Below are 17,328 nucleotides of genomic sequence, written 5' to 3'. Positions count from 1 at the left end.
CCGGGAGCCGTTTGGAGCTAGGCAGGCACGGAGCCTGCCTTAGCCCTGCTGTGCTGCCGACTGGGAGTCGCCTGAGGTAAGCACCGCCCGACTGGAGCCCTCAACCCAACCCCCTGCCCAGCCCAGTGAAAATGAGTGAGGGTGGGGGAGAGCAAGTGTTGGAGAGAGGGGGGATGGAATGAGTGGGGGCGGGGCCTCAGAGAAGGGTCAGGGCCTCAGGAAAGGGGTGTTCAGTTTTGTGTGATTAGAAAGTTGGCAACCCTACTGATCCTCATTACAAAAGCCTTCATGTCATATGATTTTAGTCTTGAATTTAACTTCATGCTACAGACCTGCTGGCTGTTGTCCAAATTATTTACCTCCCACATACTATACCATGAAACTGAGACAATAGAGAAATTGTGGTTTATGTTGAAGAAGTTTCCTGTATTTGTTAGAAGCTGTCTCCTCCTCCCCTTCCTTTTCTGTTATTTGGTGTTGCTTATCATGCAGGTAAGTCCCTTTGTTGTTCACAGTTGAGTCTTGACAGTCTGAAAGCTGTCATCTAGAACTGCTACCTTTGAGTTTGTTCTGCTAGACAAACTCATCAAATTCAGTACTGGCAATATCTTGATACTGTCATCTCACCATGACATAACATCATGTTTGCAGCTTTTTATCCTCAAAGCACTTTATAAACATGAACTAAGTAAGCCTCACAACACTCCAGTAAAATTAATTGTTATCCCCATTTCACAGATAGGGAAATTGAGGCACGGAAAAGCTTTAAATAGGGAAGAAGGACGGTCTTTCAGTTAAGGCCCTGGACTGGCTTTATCTCCCAGACATAGACTTCACATGTGACCTTGGACAAGTCACATACTCTCTGTGTGCCTCCATTTCTTATCTGTTAAATGGGAATGACCGTACTCAGGGGGGTGTTGTGAGGATAAATTCAATCATGTTTGTGAGGTGCTCAGATACTGTGGTGAAGGAGGCCAAATGGTTGCCATACATAAAGGTTGTTTGCACCACCCCACAGAGTCAGAGCTGCAGATAGAACCCACGAATTCTAGCTCCCAGCCTAAAGCTCAGACCACAGTCCCTTATTATATCATGACAGTTTCCTCACATCATGCTGCAATTTCACAACACAATCAGACACAGTGCCATTTTACATGAGATTGCCAGGTAAAAACAGGTATGATATCATTAAAAAGCAGGAGAGGTTAATTCATGCCCCAGCCCTATAATTCATGCCCCAGCCAAAATGGAACTTTATAAACCAGCAACCCAGTGATTCAGCTTTAATCTCAGCTCTCCACTCTTTTCCCACTTCCCTGATTTCCCTAGTAGCCTCACTTGAACAAACCAGAGTCAGAAGCCAGGGAAACAAACTCTCTTATGCAAATATAGGCAAAGAACCATGCAGACTGCTAGAGTTGGAGAGAAAGCAGCCTTTCCTCACCCTCAAACGCAATGCCAACATCACAAAGCTGTGGCAACTGAATGGTAATCAGCTTTTACTCCAGTGCTACATGCTGGCAACATGATGGAGTAGTTATAAGGCAGCAGCTCCATAATATGGCAGCGAGTATGTTCGCTGAACATGTCTAAGGAAAATCTAAGCCCAATAGTAAGATGTAACGCTCACTTTCTTATTAGCCTTGCCCTATCCCTCGACATTGGGACGGCTTACTGCTGAGAATTCTCTAAGTCTCATGATGGTGAGGGCCATTCTGCTGACATGTGCATGGAGGGCTCCACAGCACCCAATCCTCACAAGATTTAAGACCCCATCACTCTGAGCAGCACAGGTAGCTACCAGGGAATTGGGGGAGAGGAGTTATCCAAATGAAGTTCCCTCGGCTCTTGCTGTTGCCCATGGGAAAGAGTCACTTGGACCATGGGGGAGTTGGGAACACAGTGGGATACAGATGAATGGGGCACACCTTCCTGATGTGTGGCCAAACTAGAATTTACGGATTTTAATGGAGGATTCTGCCCCATTGCCCCCAGTAATTTTAGCCATTTTAGTATAAAATTCAATTCCTAAATAAAACTAACCATTACAGGAGTGGGGACCAGACAGCTTTGTGCCCCAGGGTGCCAAACAGCCACCCCCACCAAGCACTGAGCCTTTCCCTGCCTGCTTCCTCCCCTAGTATTTGGAAATCACAGAACTGTAGGACTGGAAAGGACCTCAATAGGTCATCTAGAGCAGTCCCCTGCACTGAGGCAGGACTAAGTATCATCTAGATCATCCCTAACAGGTGTTTGTCTATCTTGTTCTTAAATACCTACGACAGAGATTCCACAGTCTCCCTAGGTAATTTGTTCCAGTACGTAACTACTCGCACAGTTAAAAAATTTTTTCCTAATGTCTAACCTAAATCTCTCATTCAGCAATTTAAGCCTGCATGAATTTACAGGCTATGGACCCATGCTTGCTTCTCACCCTCTCCCATATACAAGTGCCCATACAGCCCAGTGTGGTAGCACTCTTGTTTCCAAGCCTGAAAATGACAGGTGGTTCAAGTCCTAGTCCAAGGTTTGTGCTCATATGCAACGTAGCATTAGGACTGTTAAGATATGGCACTCTTCATCTGAGATGTTTGGTTACCTGCATGAGAAGTGCGATACTGGTTCCACAGTCACTGCTTTGCTAGTTTCTAATCCATTGGTTAGAGAGAGCTCTGTGTAGTGCTCTGAGATACCTTGAGGGCAGTATGAAAGACACCATCTATGCAAACACGTGGCTCAAGCAAGGACTCAACCGTGGACAGAAAAGGGCCACAGACTCACCTTGGGGATTTTGGCAAATTTTCCTACTCGGGTGTCTCGGATGCTGGTTATATCCAAAAATTCCATTTCCTGAAAAAGAATAAAAATAGGGAGGAGGGTGGCACTTGGAGGAGGAAGGGCAAGGACAGCAAGAGAGTGAAGGGTTAGAAAGGGAATGGCAAGGCTCTCTGGTGGCTCTCACTCACAGCCCTGCATTGGGGTCAGTGTGGAGCTGCACTTCCAGAGCAGGAACAATGGCACAACTCCCAGCCACACAGAGACAGCACCTGCTGCAACATTCTTCAGGTTTCAGAGTAACAGCCGTGTTAGTCTGTATTCGCAAAAAGAAAAGGAGTACTTGTGGCACCTTAGAGACTAACCAATTTATCTGAGCATAAGCTTTCGTGAGCTACAACTCACTTCATCGGATGCATACGATGAAGTGAGCTGTAGCTCACGAAAGCTTATGCTCAAATAAATTGGTTAGTCTCTAAGCTGCCACAAGTACTCCTTTTCTTTTTGCTGCAACATTGTGTAAGCCGACTGCTCCCCTGGCCAGTGCAGAGGGACAGTGATATGTGGTTCCACCTCCTTCCTTTTTGGGGTGGAGGTCCTGGCAGGGAACAGTTTCTGGGGGCAACAGAGCACAAGGGCTGCAATTCCGTCAAGCTCCTGCCCTGTGGGAGAGCACCTTGCACACCCATCAAAGGGCATGCCACAAACTTGCACTAAGAAGGAGGCGGGCGAGAGGTTGTAGCAAGGGTGGATTGCTGTTCAGTAAAGCCCAATTAATCAGACAGGGTGGTATCTCTGAAGTGAAAACAGGGACTCTGCATAGAATCCTGGAAACATCTGGCAGGATGTGTAATGCTTAGTAAGCGCTCAGGAGGGAAGGGAACAGCACTTATACCAACTGAACAAGCACTCAGCTCCGGCCAAGTCTGCTCACACTTGCGGAAACATCTAGTTCACAATGGCAGACTGAAAGGTTTAATACAATAATTAACACAACTCCTCTCCTAATAACATAACATGTTGCTCCCATACGGGTGCCCTCAAGGCCTGTCAGGGCCAAGCAGTTATCACTGGACCTGGGATCAGCAATATGGTGTGCGTGCAATGCAACTGAATCAGCTACCAGCCCAGCCACGGAAAGTAGCCTGTGACAGTCCACAGTTCACCCCAGTCCCTCACCTGTTACCCATGTCATCAACCTGCCTATTGCCCCCAGCAGTGTCATTTTGCTAATCACCCATGTCACCCGCATAATCTACTGTGGTCTGCCTGTTCTGTGGCTGCATCCGCCCACTCGTTGCCATGGCCACACTCTCCAGACTGGCCAACCCATGGCCCATGCCAACCCATACTGCCAGCAGCCAGCAGCCTGCCTATCAGCTACACCCAGCAGCTGTTGTCAGCTCACTCAACGCCCAGAGACTCTCTCAGAGTGGGAAAGGTGCCAGACAAATGAATGCATCTGATGAAGTGAGCTGTAGCTCACGAAAGCTTTTGCTCAAATAAATTGGTTAGTCTCTAAGGTGCCACAAATCCTCCTTTTCTTTTTGTGAATACAGACTAACACGGCTGCTACTCTGAAACTTCTCCCAGGATGTAAAGCCAGCAGATGCGCCATGTGGCTCTCAGATTTGCTTACAGTTTGTACTAGGTGCTAATCAACTAGTACTGCATTTCCCAGTATAACTAGGCACTGACCTATGTCTCCTCCTACAGCAGCAGGCCTGCTCCCCACAACACCACAATTCCAGTACCAGGCCTGCTGCTAACACCCTTCCGCAGAATCAGCATTCTTTGCCCAAAGAGCAGCAGGTCTTGTCCCCATTTCCTTCCCCAGCTCTGAACCCCTTGCACCAGTTACATACCCTGAACATCTGCTACTTTAGGGAGAAGGGAGGGGGCGGTCACAGTGTCTGTCAGGTTTACAAAAAACAGTGTTTCTCCTGCCCACAGAGCTGCCCACTTGTTCTGCTGTGTTGCAGGAGGAAGCAGACACCCTCTTGCGTTCCCTATAGCTCCAAACCCGCAACCATGAGGAGTAGATCTGGAGCGCCCTTGAGCAGAATGCCAAATGTTTCAGGAGGAGACACACAGCTGAAGGGAATGCAGACATTTCAGGGGAATATACTGGGCATAAGATGCTGCTGCTAACAGCTCCTTATCTCACACCACTGCTGTGCCGACAAGCGTTATTGTGGCACCGCTGTGAGGGAGTTCACCATGCTGGAGCCCCAGCTGGCACTGGCAATCACTGTTACGAGGAAACAGTCATTGCGAAGATGTCACTAATAGCGCCCAAATAGTCCCAGCTAGTACTACTGTGCAATGTACTGCTGCTGTCTCTTTATCTGCCATGCGTCAGTATGTGGGTCATGAGGAGGAAGTGAAGCTGAACCACAGTGGACTAGAAAGCGGAAGTATGTAGGCCCAGCCTCCCACCTGCCATCTCCCAGCACTCTCTGCCTCTTGGGGAACTGGATTTTTTCTCCTTTCCCACTGCGTCTCCCCTGCATAGATGCTGGAACTAGGGATACTGCCTCATACCTGGGCTTGAAGTGGTTTCCATTATATGCAGGGTTTACAGTTTGGTTCAATGGCTCTCAGCAACCCCACTACACAAACTGTTCCAGCACCCCTGCTCCTCTCCACCCCTCACTCCAGCCTGCATGCTCCAGTCTGCCTATCCCTTGCTGGGTACGTCTACATTTGAGCTGGGAGGTGTGATTCCCAGCTTGTGTGGACCTGCACTAGCTATGCTTAAGCAAGCACATTAAAAATAGCAATGTGTCAAGGGCGCAGAGGCAGCTGCTTGGGCTAGCCACCCAAGTACGTACCCAGGGATCCAAGTGGCTATGTACTTGGGCGGCTAGCATGAGCCGCTCCCCATGCTACCCTGGCGACACTGCTATTTTTAGCAAGTTAGTGCACGCACATCTAGGCAAGCTGGGAATCACACTGCCCAGCTCAAATGTAGATATACAACTGTGTGTTCCAGCTTAGCACTGGAGGAACCAATATCTCCCTCTGGACCTGAGGTGTGCTGTCTTCCACCTTCTTCCTTCCTCCCTTTTTTCAGCTCACACCTGGATAAACTTCATACATAGCTCCTGGAAACATCAGCACACTACTTAGCTACAAGCATAGTCCATTCCTGTTTGAGACATGTAAGAGTTGTAGCTTTTGGCTTAGTAGGCTGTGCAGGGGGCTCTCGCTCGCCAGTCCTGGGGTGTAGCTCCAGCTCTGCCATTTGCTCATTCTGGACAATTCACTCAGCCTGTCTGGTAAATGGGACTATTAATGCTTGCTCACCTTTGTGAAGTGCTCGGAGAGGCATGGAACTAACGAGCTATACAGTGCAAACAAAACCTGTGACAAAAAAGGAAGTGCTCATTTCCCATCGGCACATGTAGTCTAGTTCCTCTGACTCCCTGCTTTTTCCTGGAATTGCCCAGGAAATTCCTGTAGGGGCACCTGTCACTGAACAAGTGGCAGTCCCCAGGCCCTTGTGTGGTGCTTTCTTCTAAGATGGGATGTGTTCTAGCTGCTGTCTAGCGGCTGACCAAGCCTCTTTGCTCTGGGTACTTTTACAAACTCCAATTCAGAGACACGGCTGGGAAGCTCAACACTTACCTTATTCTGATATGTCCAATATAAGTAAAAGCCCTTTGGATCTACCCGGAGAATCACAGGCGAAGCATTCGTTGTGTCCTGACAAAACCAGGAGAAAGAAGGTTTAAAGCGTTGGAGAATCTGTAAGGGAATGTAATTTCCCCTGCAGCCCAGACTTGGTGAATCACCTTCTGACTATTCTGTGGTCTGTATAAAGCAGTTGGTTAGTTTGAGTTCAGCTCCAGCAAGTGAGAGCCAAGGGTTATGGAGGCTAACCTATACTGCTGCTACCCCTAATGGTGGGTCCTGCCTCCAGATCAATGCTGAGCCAAGACACATTGGCAGCGAAGTGTTAAGGAAGGATATGCTGTCACTGTGTCCTTTACCTCCCCTATGAGTATCCAAGGGACTTTAATCTCCAGGGTTGGCGCCTTCCATGAGCACTGAACACTACAATAACCATCTGTCTGCCATGCTCTCCCTCTCATCATTCCACTCCCTCCTTTCACTCCCACTCTCTCCTCTTCTGCAATAGGCAGAAAGCTCATGAAGACACATATGCCTACCCATGTCCCCATAGTTCTCAGGTAGTTCCCTGAGCTCACTGCTGTGAGCTAGAAGAGCATTCTGGACATTGATGTGCAAATGAGGACCCCATTGACCACATTTCTAGATTTCCCACACTCTCCCATCAAACCAAGCTTTTTAAAACCAAGCAGAGTCTTCAGTGTGGAAAAGCCCAGAAGGACCTCTTTCCTACCTGTCCATATGAGGAACAGATCCATGCTAGCTACAACTGGGTTCAAACAGAGTTTATTCAACCACCCAACATTGTGAGATCTTAGATGTTGCATAAATTATCATGAACTCTTACTAAAAAGTGGCACAAACCATGATCATCTCTTTATCTCCTTCTTTTCTTAACAGCTTCTCCCCTTTGGCTATAGGCCCACATGAAGAAAAAGACAGACTGAGCACACGCATCCTAAAACACATGCAACAAGGCTGGCCTATGAGAGACTGCAGGAGGGAGTGAATTCCAGAGATGAGGATTCTTCATCAGAATGTCCTGCTGCCCATGCCCTGGAGTTCAACTCCAAGGACTGAGAGCAAGAGCTGTCTTGTGGAACACAACTGCTGCAATGTGGCATAGCAGATGAGATGGATGTGGGAACCCAGGCCATTCAGAGCTTTGTAGATGATAACAAAGGGGTGGATTGGGAGCCAGTGCAGAGCACGGATTATATAAGGTTTGTGATCATAAATTACAAGTATGTTTCAATTAATTTAATCTCACACCCCAAACCTATAGTACTTTCTTTGCAAAAATTCAATACTTTAAATAAGAAGAAACCCCAAATCCCAAAATGTCTGGAAATGAACAGCTAGGGGAGCCAGGCTGTTCTCCTTTGTTGAATAACCCTTTCTCATTCACCATGACTTCCCTTGACTCATACTGCCTCCCCCTTAACTTTGCCCCCTAATATATGCAGAGAAATGCAAAAATCAAAACATCACTGGGGTGAATTTCTGACCCTACTGAAATCAATAGCAAAACTCTTATTGACTCCAAGGGGGCCAGAATTTCACCTTCGAAGATTACGAAATCCTATTTCCTGTTCAAGGGATCCATTTCCAATAATCACTTAGGGATCAATTGAGGAGTTCCCTTCTGTAAGGGACAGCTTGTAGCTTTGCTGCTCTGCACCGGCCCTGGGACATAATTGTGATGTAGAGAGTCACAGTTTGGTGTCTGGTTTTTCATTGCTCCAGGGAGAAAGTAACTTGTTCTATCCCTTTACTTGGCACAGCTTACTTTACACTCTGTGCTGGCTGGCTGCTGCTTTGTATGGAAGGAGTTAAGGCCCTGCACACTCCAAGACACAATATGTGGCTCCATGAAGGCTATTTAATCCCTGCACTGTGGTCTGCGATGGGAGTAGCCCACACAGGGGCTTTATGACCTCTTACGTATGTTCCATGGGTCACAATGTGCTAAAGTGAATGGAGCTACTTGCGTGAACTTGCCAAAGACAGTAAGGATTGTACATTCAAGATGCTTATAATTTGTTCTCAGTAGAAATATGTTTAAAACTGAATCGGGCCACATTTAGAAGATAAGAACGACCATTCTGGGTCAGACCAAAGGTCCATCTAGCCCAGACCAAAGGTCCATCTAGGTCCATCTAGTCCATCCTGTCTTCTGACAGTGGCCAATGCCAGATGCCCCAGAGGGAATGATCAGGACAGGTTACCATCAAGTGATCCATCCCCTGTCGCCCATTCCCAGTTTCTGGCAAACAGAGACTAGCGACACTATCCCTGCCCATCCTGGCTAATAGCCATCAATGGACCTCTCCTCTATGAACTTATCTAGTTCTTTTTTGAACCCTGTTATAGTCTTGGCCTTCACAACATCCTCTGGCAAAGCGTTCCACAGACTGCTTGTGTGTTGTGTGAAGAAATACTTCCTTTTGTTTGTTTTAAACCCACTGCCTATTAATTTCATTTGGTGACACTGAGTTCTTGTGTTATGAGAAGAACATAACATAAGAACATAAGAATGGCCATACTGGGTCAGACCAAAGATCCATCCAGCTCAGTATCCTGTCTGCCGACAGAGGCCATTGCCAGGTGCCCCAGAGGGAGTGAACCTAACAGGTAATGATCAAGTGGTCTCTCTCCTGCCATCCATCTCCACCCTCTGACAAACAGAGGCTAGGGACACCATTCCTTACCCATCCTGGCTAATAGCAATTAATGGACTTAACCTCCATGAATTTATCTAGCTCTCTTTTAAACCCTGTTTTAGTCTTAGCCTTCACAATCTCCTCAGGCAAGGAGTTCCACAGGTTGACTGTGTGCTGTGTGAAGAAGAACTTCCTGTTATTTCTTTTAAACCTGCTGCCCATTAATTTCATTTGGTGGCCCCGAGTTCTTATATTATGGAACAAGTAAATAACTTTTCCTTGTTCACTTTCTCCACACCACTCATGATTTTATATACCTCTATCATATCCTCCCTTAGTCTCCTCTTTTCCAAGATGAAAAGTCCTAGTCTCTTTAATCTCTCCTTATATGGGAACCATTCCAAACCCCTAATTCTTTTAGTTGCCCCTCTGTGAACCTTTTCTAATGCCAGTATATCTTTTTAGAGATGAGGAGACCACATCTGTATGCAGTATTCAAGATGTGGGCATACCATGGATTTATATAAGGGCAATAAGATATTCTCCGTGTTATTCTCTATCCCTTTTTTAATGATTCTTAACGTCCTGTTCGCTTTTTTGACTGCCGCTGCAAACTGCGTGGCCACCTTTAGAGAACTATCCATGATGACTCCAAGATCTCTTTCCTGATTCGTTGTTTATAGTTCCTGATTAGCTAAATTAGCCCCCATCATATTGTATGTATAGCTGGGGTTATTTTTTCTAATGTGCATTACTTTACTTTTATCCACATTAAATTTCATTTGCCATTTTGTTGCCCAATCACTTAGTTTTGTGAGATCTTTTTGACATTCTTCACAGTCTGCTTTTGTCTTAACTATCTTGAGCAGTTTAGTATTGTCAACAAACTTTGCCACCTCACTGTTTACCCCTTTTTCTAGATCATTTATGAATATGTTAAATGAGACTGGGCCCAGAACAGATCCCTGGGGAACACCACTATTTACCTCTCTCCATTCTGAAAATTTACCATTTATTCCTACCCTTTGTTCCCTGTCTTTTAACCAGTTACCAATCCATGAAAGGATTTTCCCTCTTATCCCATGACAACTTAATTTACGTAAGCGCCTTTGGTGAGGGAACGTGTCAAAGGCTTTCTGGAAATCTAAGTACACTATATCCACTGGATTCCCCTTGTCCACATGTTTGTTGACCCTCTCAAAGAATTCTAGTAGATTAGTGAGGCATGATTTCCCTTTACAAAAACCATGTTGACGCTTTCCCAACAAATTATGTTCATCTATATGTCTGACAATTTTGTTCTTTACCATAGTTTCAACCAGTTCCCCTGGTACTGAAGTCAGGCTTACCAGCCTGTAATTGCTGGGATCACCTCTGGAGCCCTTTTTAAAAATTGGCATCACATTAGCTATCCTCCAATCATTTGGTACAGAAGCTGAATTAAACAATAAGTTACAGACTAGAGTTAGTAGTTCTGCAATTTCACATTTGAATTCCTTCAGAACTCTTGGGTGAATACCATCTGGTCCTGGTAACTTATTACTGTTTAGTTTATCAATTTGTTCCAAAACCTCCTCTAATGACACCTCAATCTGGGACAGCTTCTCATATTTGTCATCTAAAATGAATGGCTCAGGTGTGGGAATCTTTCTCATATCCTCAGCTGTGAAGACCGATGCAAAGAATTCATTTAGCTTCTCCTCTATGGCCTTATCGTCTTTGAGTGCTCCTTTAGCATCTTGATCGTCCAGTGGCCCTACTGGTTGTTTAGCAGGCTTCTTGCTTCTGATGTACTTAAAAAATTTTTTTGCTATTACTTTTTGAGTCTTTGTCTAGCTGTTCTTCAAATTCTTTTTTGGCCTTCCTAATTATATTTTTACACTTCATTTGCCAGACTTTATGCTCCTTTCCATTTTCCTCACTAGGATTTAACTTCCACTTTTTAAAAGATGCCTTTTTGCCTCTCACTGCTTCTTTTACCTTGTTGTTTAGCCACGGTGGGACTTTTTAGGTTCTCTGACTCTGTTTTTTAATTTGGGGTACACATTTAAGTTGAGCCTCTATTATAATGTCTTTTAAAAGTTTCCATGTGGCTTGCAGGGATGTCATTTTTGGCACTGTACCTTTTAATTTCTGTTTAACTAACTTCCTTATTTTTGTATAGTCCCCCTCTCTGAAATTAAATGTTACAGTGTTGGACTGCTGTGGTGTTTTCCCTGCCCCAGGGATGTTAAATTTAATTATATTATGGTCACTGTTACCAAGCAGTCCAGTTATATTCATCTCTTGAACCAGATCCTGTGCTCCACTTAGGACTAAATCAAGAATTGTCTCTCCTCTTGTGGGTTCCAGGACTAGCTGCTCCAAGAAGGAGTTATTTAAGGTGTCAAGAAACTTTATCTCTGCATCCCATCCTGAGGTGACATGTACCCAGTCAATATGGGGATAGTTGAAATCCCCCATTATTATTGAAGTTTTTTTATTTGTATAGCCTCTCTAATCTCCCTGAGCATTTCACAGTCACTATCACCATCCTGGTCAGGTGGTGGGTAATATATCCCACTTGTTATATTCACATCTGCTTGCCACACTTAAGAGATGGCCAAGCACATTCTGCATTAGCTGAGGCTTTGGAGTGGACTTCAAAGTGGCTATAATGATTAGGTATCATCTGTATTACAGTAACACTCAGACTCCCTATTTTGGATGGCACCTCCTTTGAACTGGGCACTGTACAAACACAGAGTAAAGATGATCCCTGCCCCATAGAAGTTGCAATCTAATTAAATAAAATACATTAATATAAGTCAGCCTAGAGTAGTATGTCCTCCGTTAGAGGGAAAGCTCCAATTGCTAGGCCAGCTGAAGGTGCTAAAAGGCCTGGTAGGCCACTGCTGCTCCCTGGGAATCCAAAAACAGTGGTGGTTCCAGTACAACTCTGAGACTGCAAAGGAAATACCCCTTGCCAGAGGAAGCAGACGTAATCTCCTTCATTTCATCAAAACGTTTCCCCCTGCCCGCCAACAGCACCTAATCTGGATACCGTTTAAAGCAGCTAGCTTTCTTCAGGATCCAAATCTGGTCAGGTGCTGAGAAAGCAGAGGGATCCCAAAATCCAATTCAATGAGAGGGAAAAGAAGAGCCGAGTCTTGCCAGCCCACTGATAACACTGCAGCCCAGGATGTCTCACCATTTCCCTTTGCAGCACCCCTGCCTGCCGCTCCTGCCCCTCCCCCCACCCCACACACGTGGGACAGGAAGCCTGACAAGATGGAGAAATGTGAATGGAATAACCAAATCCTGATTAGGGATATGTTTTGCTGGAGAGCATGCTGTCGACTACCTAAGGACTAAGGCCAGCATTTTCAGCAGTGGCCAGTATTTTTTGGGGGGAGAGGGGAGGGTTTAATTCTTAGATGATCAGTTTGAGACATCTTGGATTTTAGAGGTTCTGAGCACCCAGTATTTCCAAGGGAAGGCCTTTAAAAATCAGATTCAAGTTGTCTTAAGGTGGGCACCCAAAAACAGGGACAGAAAATCGGTGGCCACACGAAAATGCCGGCTTTAGACTATGCGTGTTTGGCCAACATTGTTCTCAGAAACAAAATACCAAGAAAGCCACATTAGAACCCTGTTAGCAGCAATCATGATTAAAGATAGATATATCTGTGTTCCACTTAGCTCTGGCCTCATTCACTTATTTTCTACAGAGAATTATACAAGTCAGGAGGAGCATCTGCCCATGTTGCTGAGCTACCAGTGTCATTTTGACCTGTATTACTTAGCGCCATCCATTTCTGCTATCTGCACGCTACATCACCTACTGGCTTGAACGCTGCTAGATTATCCTCGCAGATCATTGATTACTGCATGTCCCCAGTCGCCTCCTTCGTCCCATACTGCTTCTACAAAGGAGGGCCCTTTGTCTTCAAACTAGTTCTGCATCCACTTGAGTAGCTCACAGCCACCCACTACGTAGCCACTTATGGACCTTTAAAATGTGTCTCTTTTGCCATATTGTGTAAAAGCTTCCCCCAGATCCAGGCAAACTATCATATATCCATAGCTCCCCTCTGGTCTATTGACTCTTACCTCTGGTGATGAGTAAATCTTAAAAGGCACAGAGATCTGGCTCTAAAATAAAGAGATGGACAGCTGCCCCATATCCCTGCTTGGGGGAATGCTGGAGGCCTTCCTGGGAGACAAGAGCACAGATTCTTAGATTCAAAGGAATATTTAGCAAATGAATTTCCTCCTTTGCTCCTGTTCCAAACCCCTTCTCCTGGCCTGTGATGGATACTCAATGGATAACTCAAACCAGTCACTTTGCAGACACAAGAAGAAGGATGAGCGAGCAGCTCTTCACAGTCCTCAGCTAAAAACCAACCAAAGCAGGCCCTTGAGCCCAACCCAGAATGGTGGGAAAATAAGCCTGTACCTGAGCCACCTTCCTAACACTGGTGAAAGCATGAACTGAGCAGCTGCTTGGGCCCCTATATCCCATGCAAGTTCTGTAGCTCACAGGCTAACCACATCTTCCCTGTTTGCGAACAGGGCTGGGAGAGAAGGAAACAAACAGCTCACCGCCACACCCCTTACTCCCTCCAGCAATGGGTCCAGAAGGGGAAGCAACTTCTGATCTGATTTTTTTCCCCTCCCTCTGCAAAACTGAAGAGCCCTTCTGCTTGAGACCCATATCCTGCCCAACCTCACTGGAGATCTCTGAGTGCAGGGAGTGACCCTGTCGGCTCCGGGAGACCTACAGCATCAAGGACACATTTCCTTTGTCTTGGGGAGGAGGAGGGGAGCTGCACTGACTCTCCATCTTTCCCTAGGCTGACCCATGGGACAGAAGGGGGGCCCTGATCATGCCACCAGAGAACTCTTTCATGGAACTAGGACACAACTGCCTGCGCCCGTGGGGGTCAGAGTGCATTGCCATCACCTCACACACACACGCAGGCCCACATCACCCACCCCTCATATCCATACACACATGCACTCGCTCAGCATCCCCCTCATCCACCCATCCCTCTCCATGCATCAGGTGCCCACACATACAGCAGACATACATTTTCCCATTGCCCTCTCCTACTTTCTCACATACAGGCTGCCCACACACACATGCACACATGAGCAAGCACTCCCAGCCCTCCAGCAGGACTTCGGCCTCCTCCGTGCCCCCAGCACATGCAGTGAAAGCCCAGGTACTCACATCGTCCCACTTGATGAAGCGCTCGCCCTTGGAGAGATACTCCTTCACCTCGGGGGGCGTCAGGATGGGTGTGAACATCGACATTCTGTCCCACAGATCTGCCCCTCAGCCAACAGGGCAGCTGCAGGGCTCACTCTTTCTTGGCCCCCCTCTTCTTGATCTCTGCCTCTCACATGGTGTTCTCTGCCACTGCTGCCCTTGGCATCAGGCACCAAACAACCTCTTATATGCCAGGTAAAATTAGGGACGACTAGCACAGACAAGTGAGGAGCCGCTCATCTGCATTGTAAATCAGTGGTTCTCCAAACAAGCAGGTGGGTCCCAGCACAGGGAGGAGAAGATGAAGCTTATGCAAGAGGAAAGCCTGGGATGGGCTGAGAGAAACACACGCATGCACACACTCTAGGAGAGATCTACTCCTTAGAACTCTGCACTACTGAAGTGCAATGTTCAGCAGACACTTCCGGACAGAACTTCCTTAAATTTTTTTCTTTAGAACAAGTGCAGTATCTGCCAGTGAACCACCCAGTCATTTATCAATTTCAACAGACACCAGCACAAAACACCAGTGAGCCTGGCCACACATGATCAGCCCCCTCAACACTACAGAACCATCTACCATCTACAAGGAATGCATTTATTTTACAGTGCATATTCTACCTATATAGTCCACATCACTGGAGCATCTGAACACTTCAAATCTTTAATGGAATTATCCCCACAATATCCCCGTGATGTAAAGAAATATTATACCCATTTTACAGAGGGAGGAACCTGAGACAGGTTACATTTAATGACTTGCCAAGGTCATATAGGAAATCTGTGGTTGAACCAGGAATTAAACTCATCTGAGTCCTTAGGATGACCCTTATTCTCTAGGTCATCCTTCCCTAGTTCAGGTTACTTCACTTTCAAGCAGGGATAAGTGTCACTGGTGCAAATCCCAACTTTCTTTATCTATACTAGGGGGGCTGCACCATTGCAGTTGCCCCAGCTTCTGGTCACCAATGGCTGAATCCCAAGTATAGACAAAACCTCAGAGCAGGTTGAGTGGAAGATTCATTAAGGTTCATTAACCTTTCATGCCGACCTGGGCCCCAGATTTGAATCCAAAGCATGTGAAATTCATGGGTTTGATGCAGAATCAGGGACAGCAAGACAACTTTCATGGAGTTTTACTTTGTGTTTTGAGGGGTTTTTGAACTTTAAGCTTAGAGCAAGATTTATAGAGTAGATGCAAACACCATAGATCGAAACCAAAGGAAAGATCTGCCAGAGCGTCTAAAAGGCAAAACCTCCAAGTTTCTCGTGGCTCCAGAGAAGAGCGCTGTGTCTGGGAGATACATAAGACAGGGGGTAAAGATAACACTCTTTCTGTTAACGGCAGGGGCTGCTCTCACCAGACTGGGGTACAAGTACATTGACACCATTGTACAAAAGGAGCCCGCCACCCCCAAACACAGTTGAGTGCACAGAGGGCAGAACTGTCTGTTTGCTAATTGCAGGCAAGGAGGGACATCTCCCTGGGCAGGTGCAGAAGCATTGGCGGCTGAGGAGACGGGCACACAGATTGAAATAGATGGGACTGAAGGCATTTAGCCTTTTTTGAATCAAATAAATGGCAGGTTTACTGCAACAGACTCCCCATCTAACAGGATTTCCATATGTGAGCTGGGATTTCATAACAGTTCCCTTCTATGAAAATCAAGCTGTAGCAATTGTGGTTGTGAGCTATACCTAGCACAGCCATTGTTCACGGAAATTGTTCACGGAAGGGCAGAAGAGAAGAATATAAAAGGAAGTAAAGTTTCTCTGAAAAGGGTAGGTGATAAAAATGGCTATGTTGACATTCCTGTTGGTCACGGAGGCAGCCTCAGCATTTTGAAGTGGGCCTGATGCAAAATTTTCGTCTCTGCCTTCCCAAACCTAACCTACCCCTACCTGGTCATCCCGCCACTATGCACAGAGCCAGACGAAAATTCTGGGGAAGGTCAGTCGGACATTTCTGTGGGGCATGCTCACGTTTTGCTGATTCATTTTTTCTGGAAACTGTTAGGTGCCATTAATTTGAGCTGTAGCTAGTGCTCCAGCTATAATGAAAAGCAAGGATGGGAGCAATATTCAGACAGGTTCCCACAGTGAAAGCAGAGCAGTCTGAACAAAGTTAACATCTTTTAAAAGCACGTTCCAAGGGTCAACTCTTCCTGCAAGTTGGGAGTCTAGACCTCCAGCCACAACTGGGCTTTGAGCATATTCTAGTACATTTTAGCTGTACATAGTGCTTTCCAAACATTCCTTTAATTAGTCAGCCAAGATGCCTGTTATTATCCCTGTTGTACAGCTGGGGAAACTAAGGCAGGGAAATGATGTGACTTGCCAGAGCTATCGAGATCCTCCATGTCAGAGCTCAGAGTAACAGCCGTGTTAGTCTGTATTCGCATGTCAGAGCTGGGGTTAGATCACAGCAGTCCCTCACTTCTGGCCCCGTAAGTAGCCCACTCAGTCTGTCATGCTACTGAGCTTCTCCCACATTATGTTCAGAGGTCACACTAGCTGCTGAGCTTCAGGCAGCCACCTGGGAAGCAACTTGTGATGTTCCTGGCCCCACTGGCAACAGTTTAGGCAGCAAAAAGAAAAGGAGTACTTGTGGCACCTTAGAGACTAACCAATTTATTTGAGCATGAGCTTTCGTGAGCTACAGCTCACTTCATCGAAAGCTCATGCTCAAATAAATTGGTTAGTCTCTAAGGTGCCACAAGTACTCCTTTTCTTTTTGCGAATACAGACTAACACGGCTGTTACTCTGAAACCAGTTTAGGCAGCGTTTCCTTTACTAGTGCAGTGTCATCCTCTCCCAAATCAAGACACCTGTGACTGCACAGATCCCAAAGGCCAGAATCGGATGAGTATAAGGGACATCATTAACAACCTGGGACTTTTAGGGAAAAATCACAGTAACAAACATTCAGCACTAGTGATTGGGGTTACATTTTCAAGGCTAACCTTGCAAGAGGCTAGAAACACAGGACCAGATCT

At 46.2% G+C, this 17,328-nt stretch overlaps 1 protein-coding gene and 1 long non-coding RNA gene across 7 annotated transcripts in view; one reads left to right on the top strand and one right to left on the bottom strand.

The window, feature by feature from the left end:
- Nucleotides 1-14,787, bottom strand: part of PLCB2 (phospholipase C beta 2) — a 65,510-nt gene extending 50,723 nt beyond the window's left edge. For 2 of the 6 annotated variants that reach the window (XM_073348794.1, XM_073348795.1), the window contains exons 1-3: nt 14,293-14,782; nt 6,409-6,486; nt 2,785-2,853 (exon numbers count right to left, since the gene is read on the bottom strand). In XM_073348794.1, coding sequence (XP_073204895.1) covers nt 2,785-2,853; nt 6,409-6,486; nt 14,293-14,376 — 231 coding nt within the window. In that variant the 5' untranslated portion in view covers nt 14,377-14,782. Of the gene's footprint in view, nt 1-2,784; nt 2,854-6,408; nt 6,487-13,169; nt 13,273-14,292 lie in introns of all 6 variants that reach the window. The other 4 variants (XM_073348796.1, XM_073348800.2, XM_073348798.2 and 1 more) reach the window with 4 other exon arrangements.
- LOC140913094 (uncharacterized) overlaps nt 1-17,328 on the top strand; it is a 63,998-nt gene that overhangs the window by 40,176 nt on the left and 6,494 nt on the right. Inside the window, exon 3 of the long non-coding RNA XR_012159468.1 lies at nt 7,315-7,637. This is a non-coding gene — a long non-coding RNA (uncharacterized LOC140913094). The remainder of the gene's footprint in view (nt 1-7,314; nt 7,638-17,328) is intronic.

The sequence above is a fragment of the Lepidochelys kempii genome, chromosome 6, assembly GCF_965140285.1.
Source record: "Lepidochelys kempii isolate rLepKem1 chromosome 6, rLepKem1.hap1, whole genome shotgun sequence".
Taxonomy (NCBI): domain Eukaryota; kingdom Metazoa; phylum Chordata; order Testudines; family Cheloniidae; genus Lepidochelys; species Lepidochelys kempii.
Note: the sequence above shows the minus strand (reverse complement) of the source record. Positions and strands in the feature narration are given on the sequence as shown.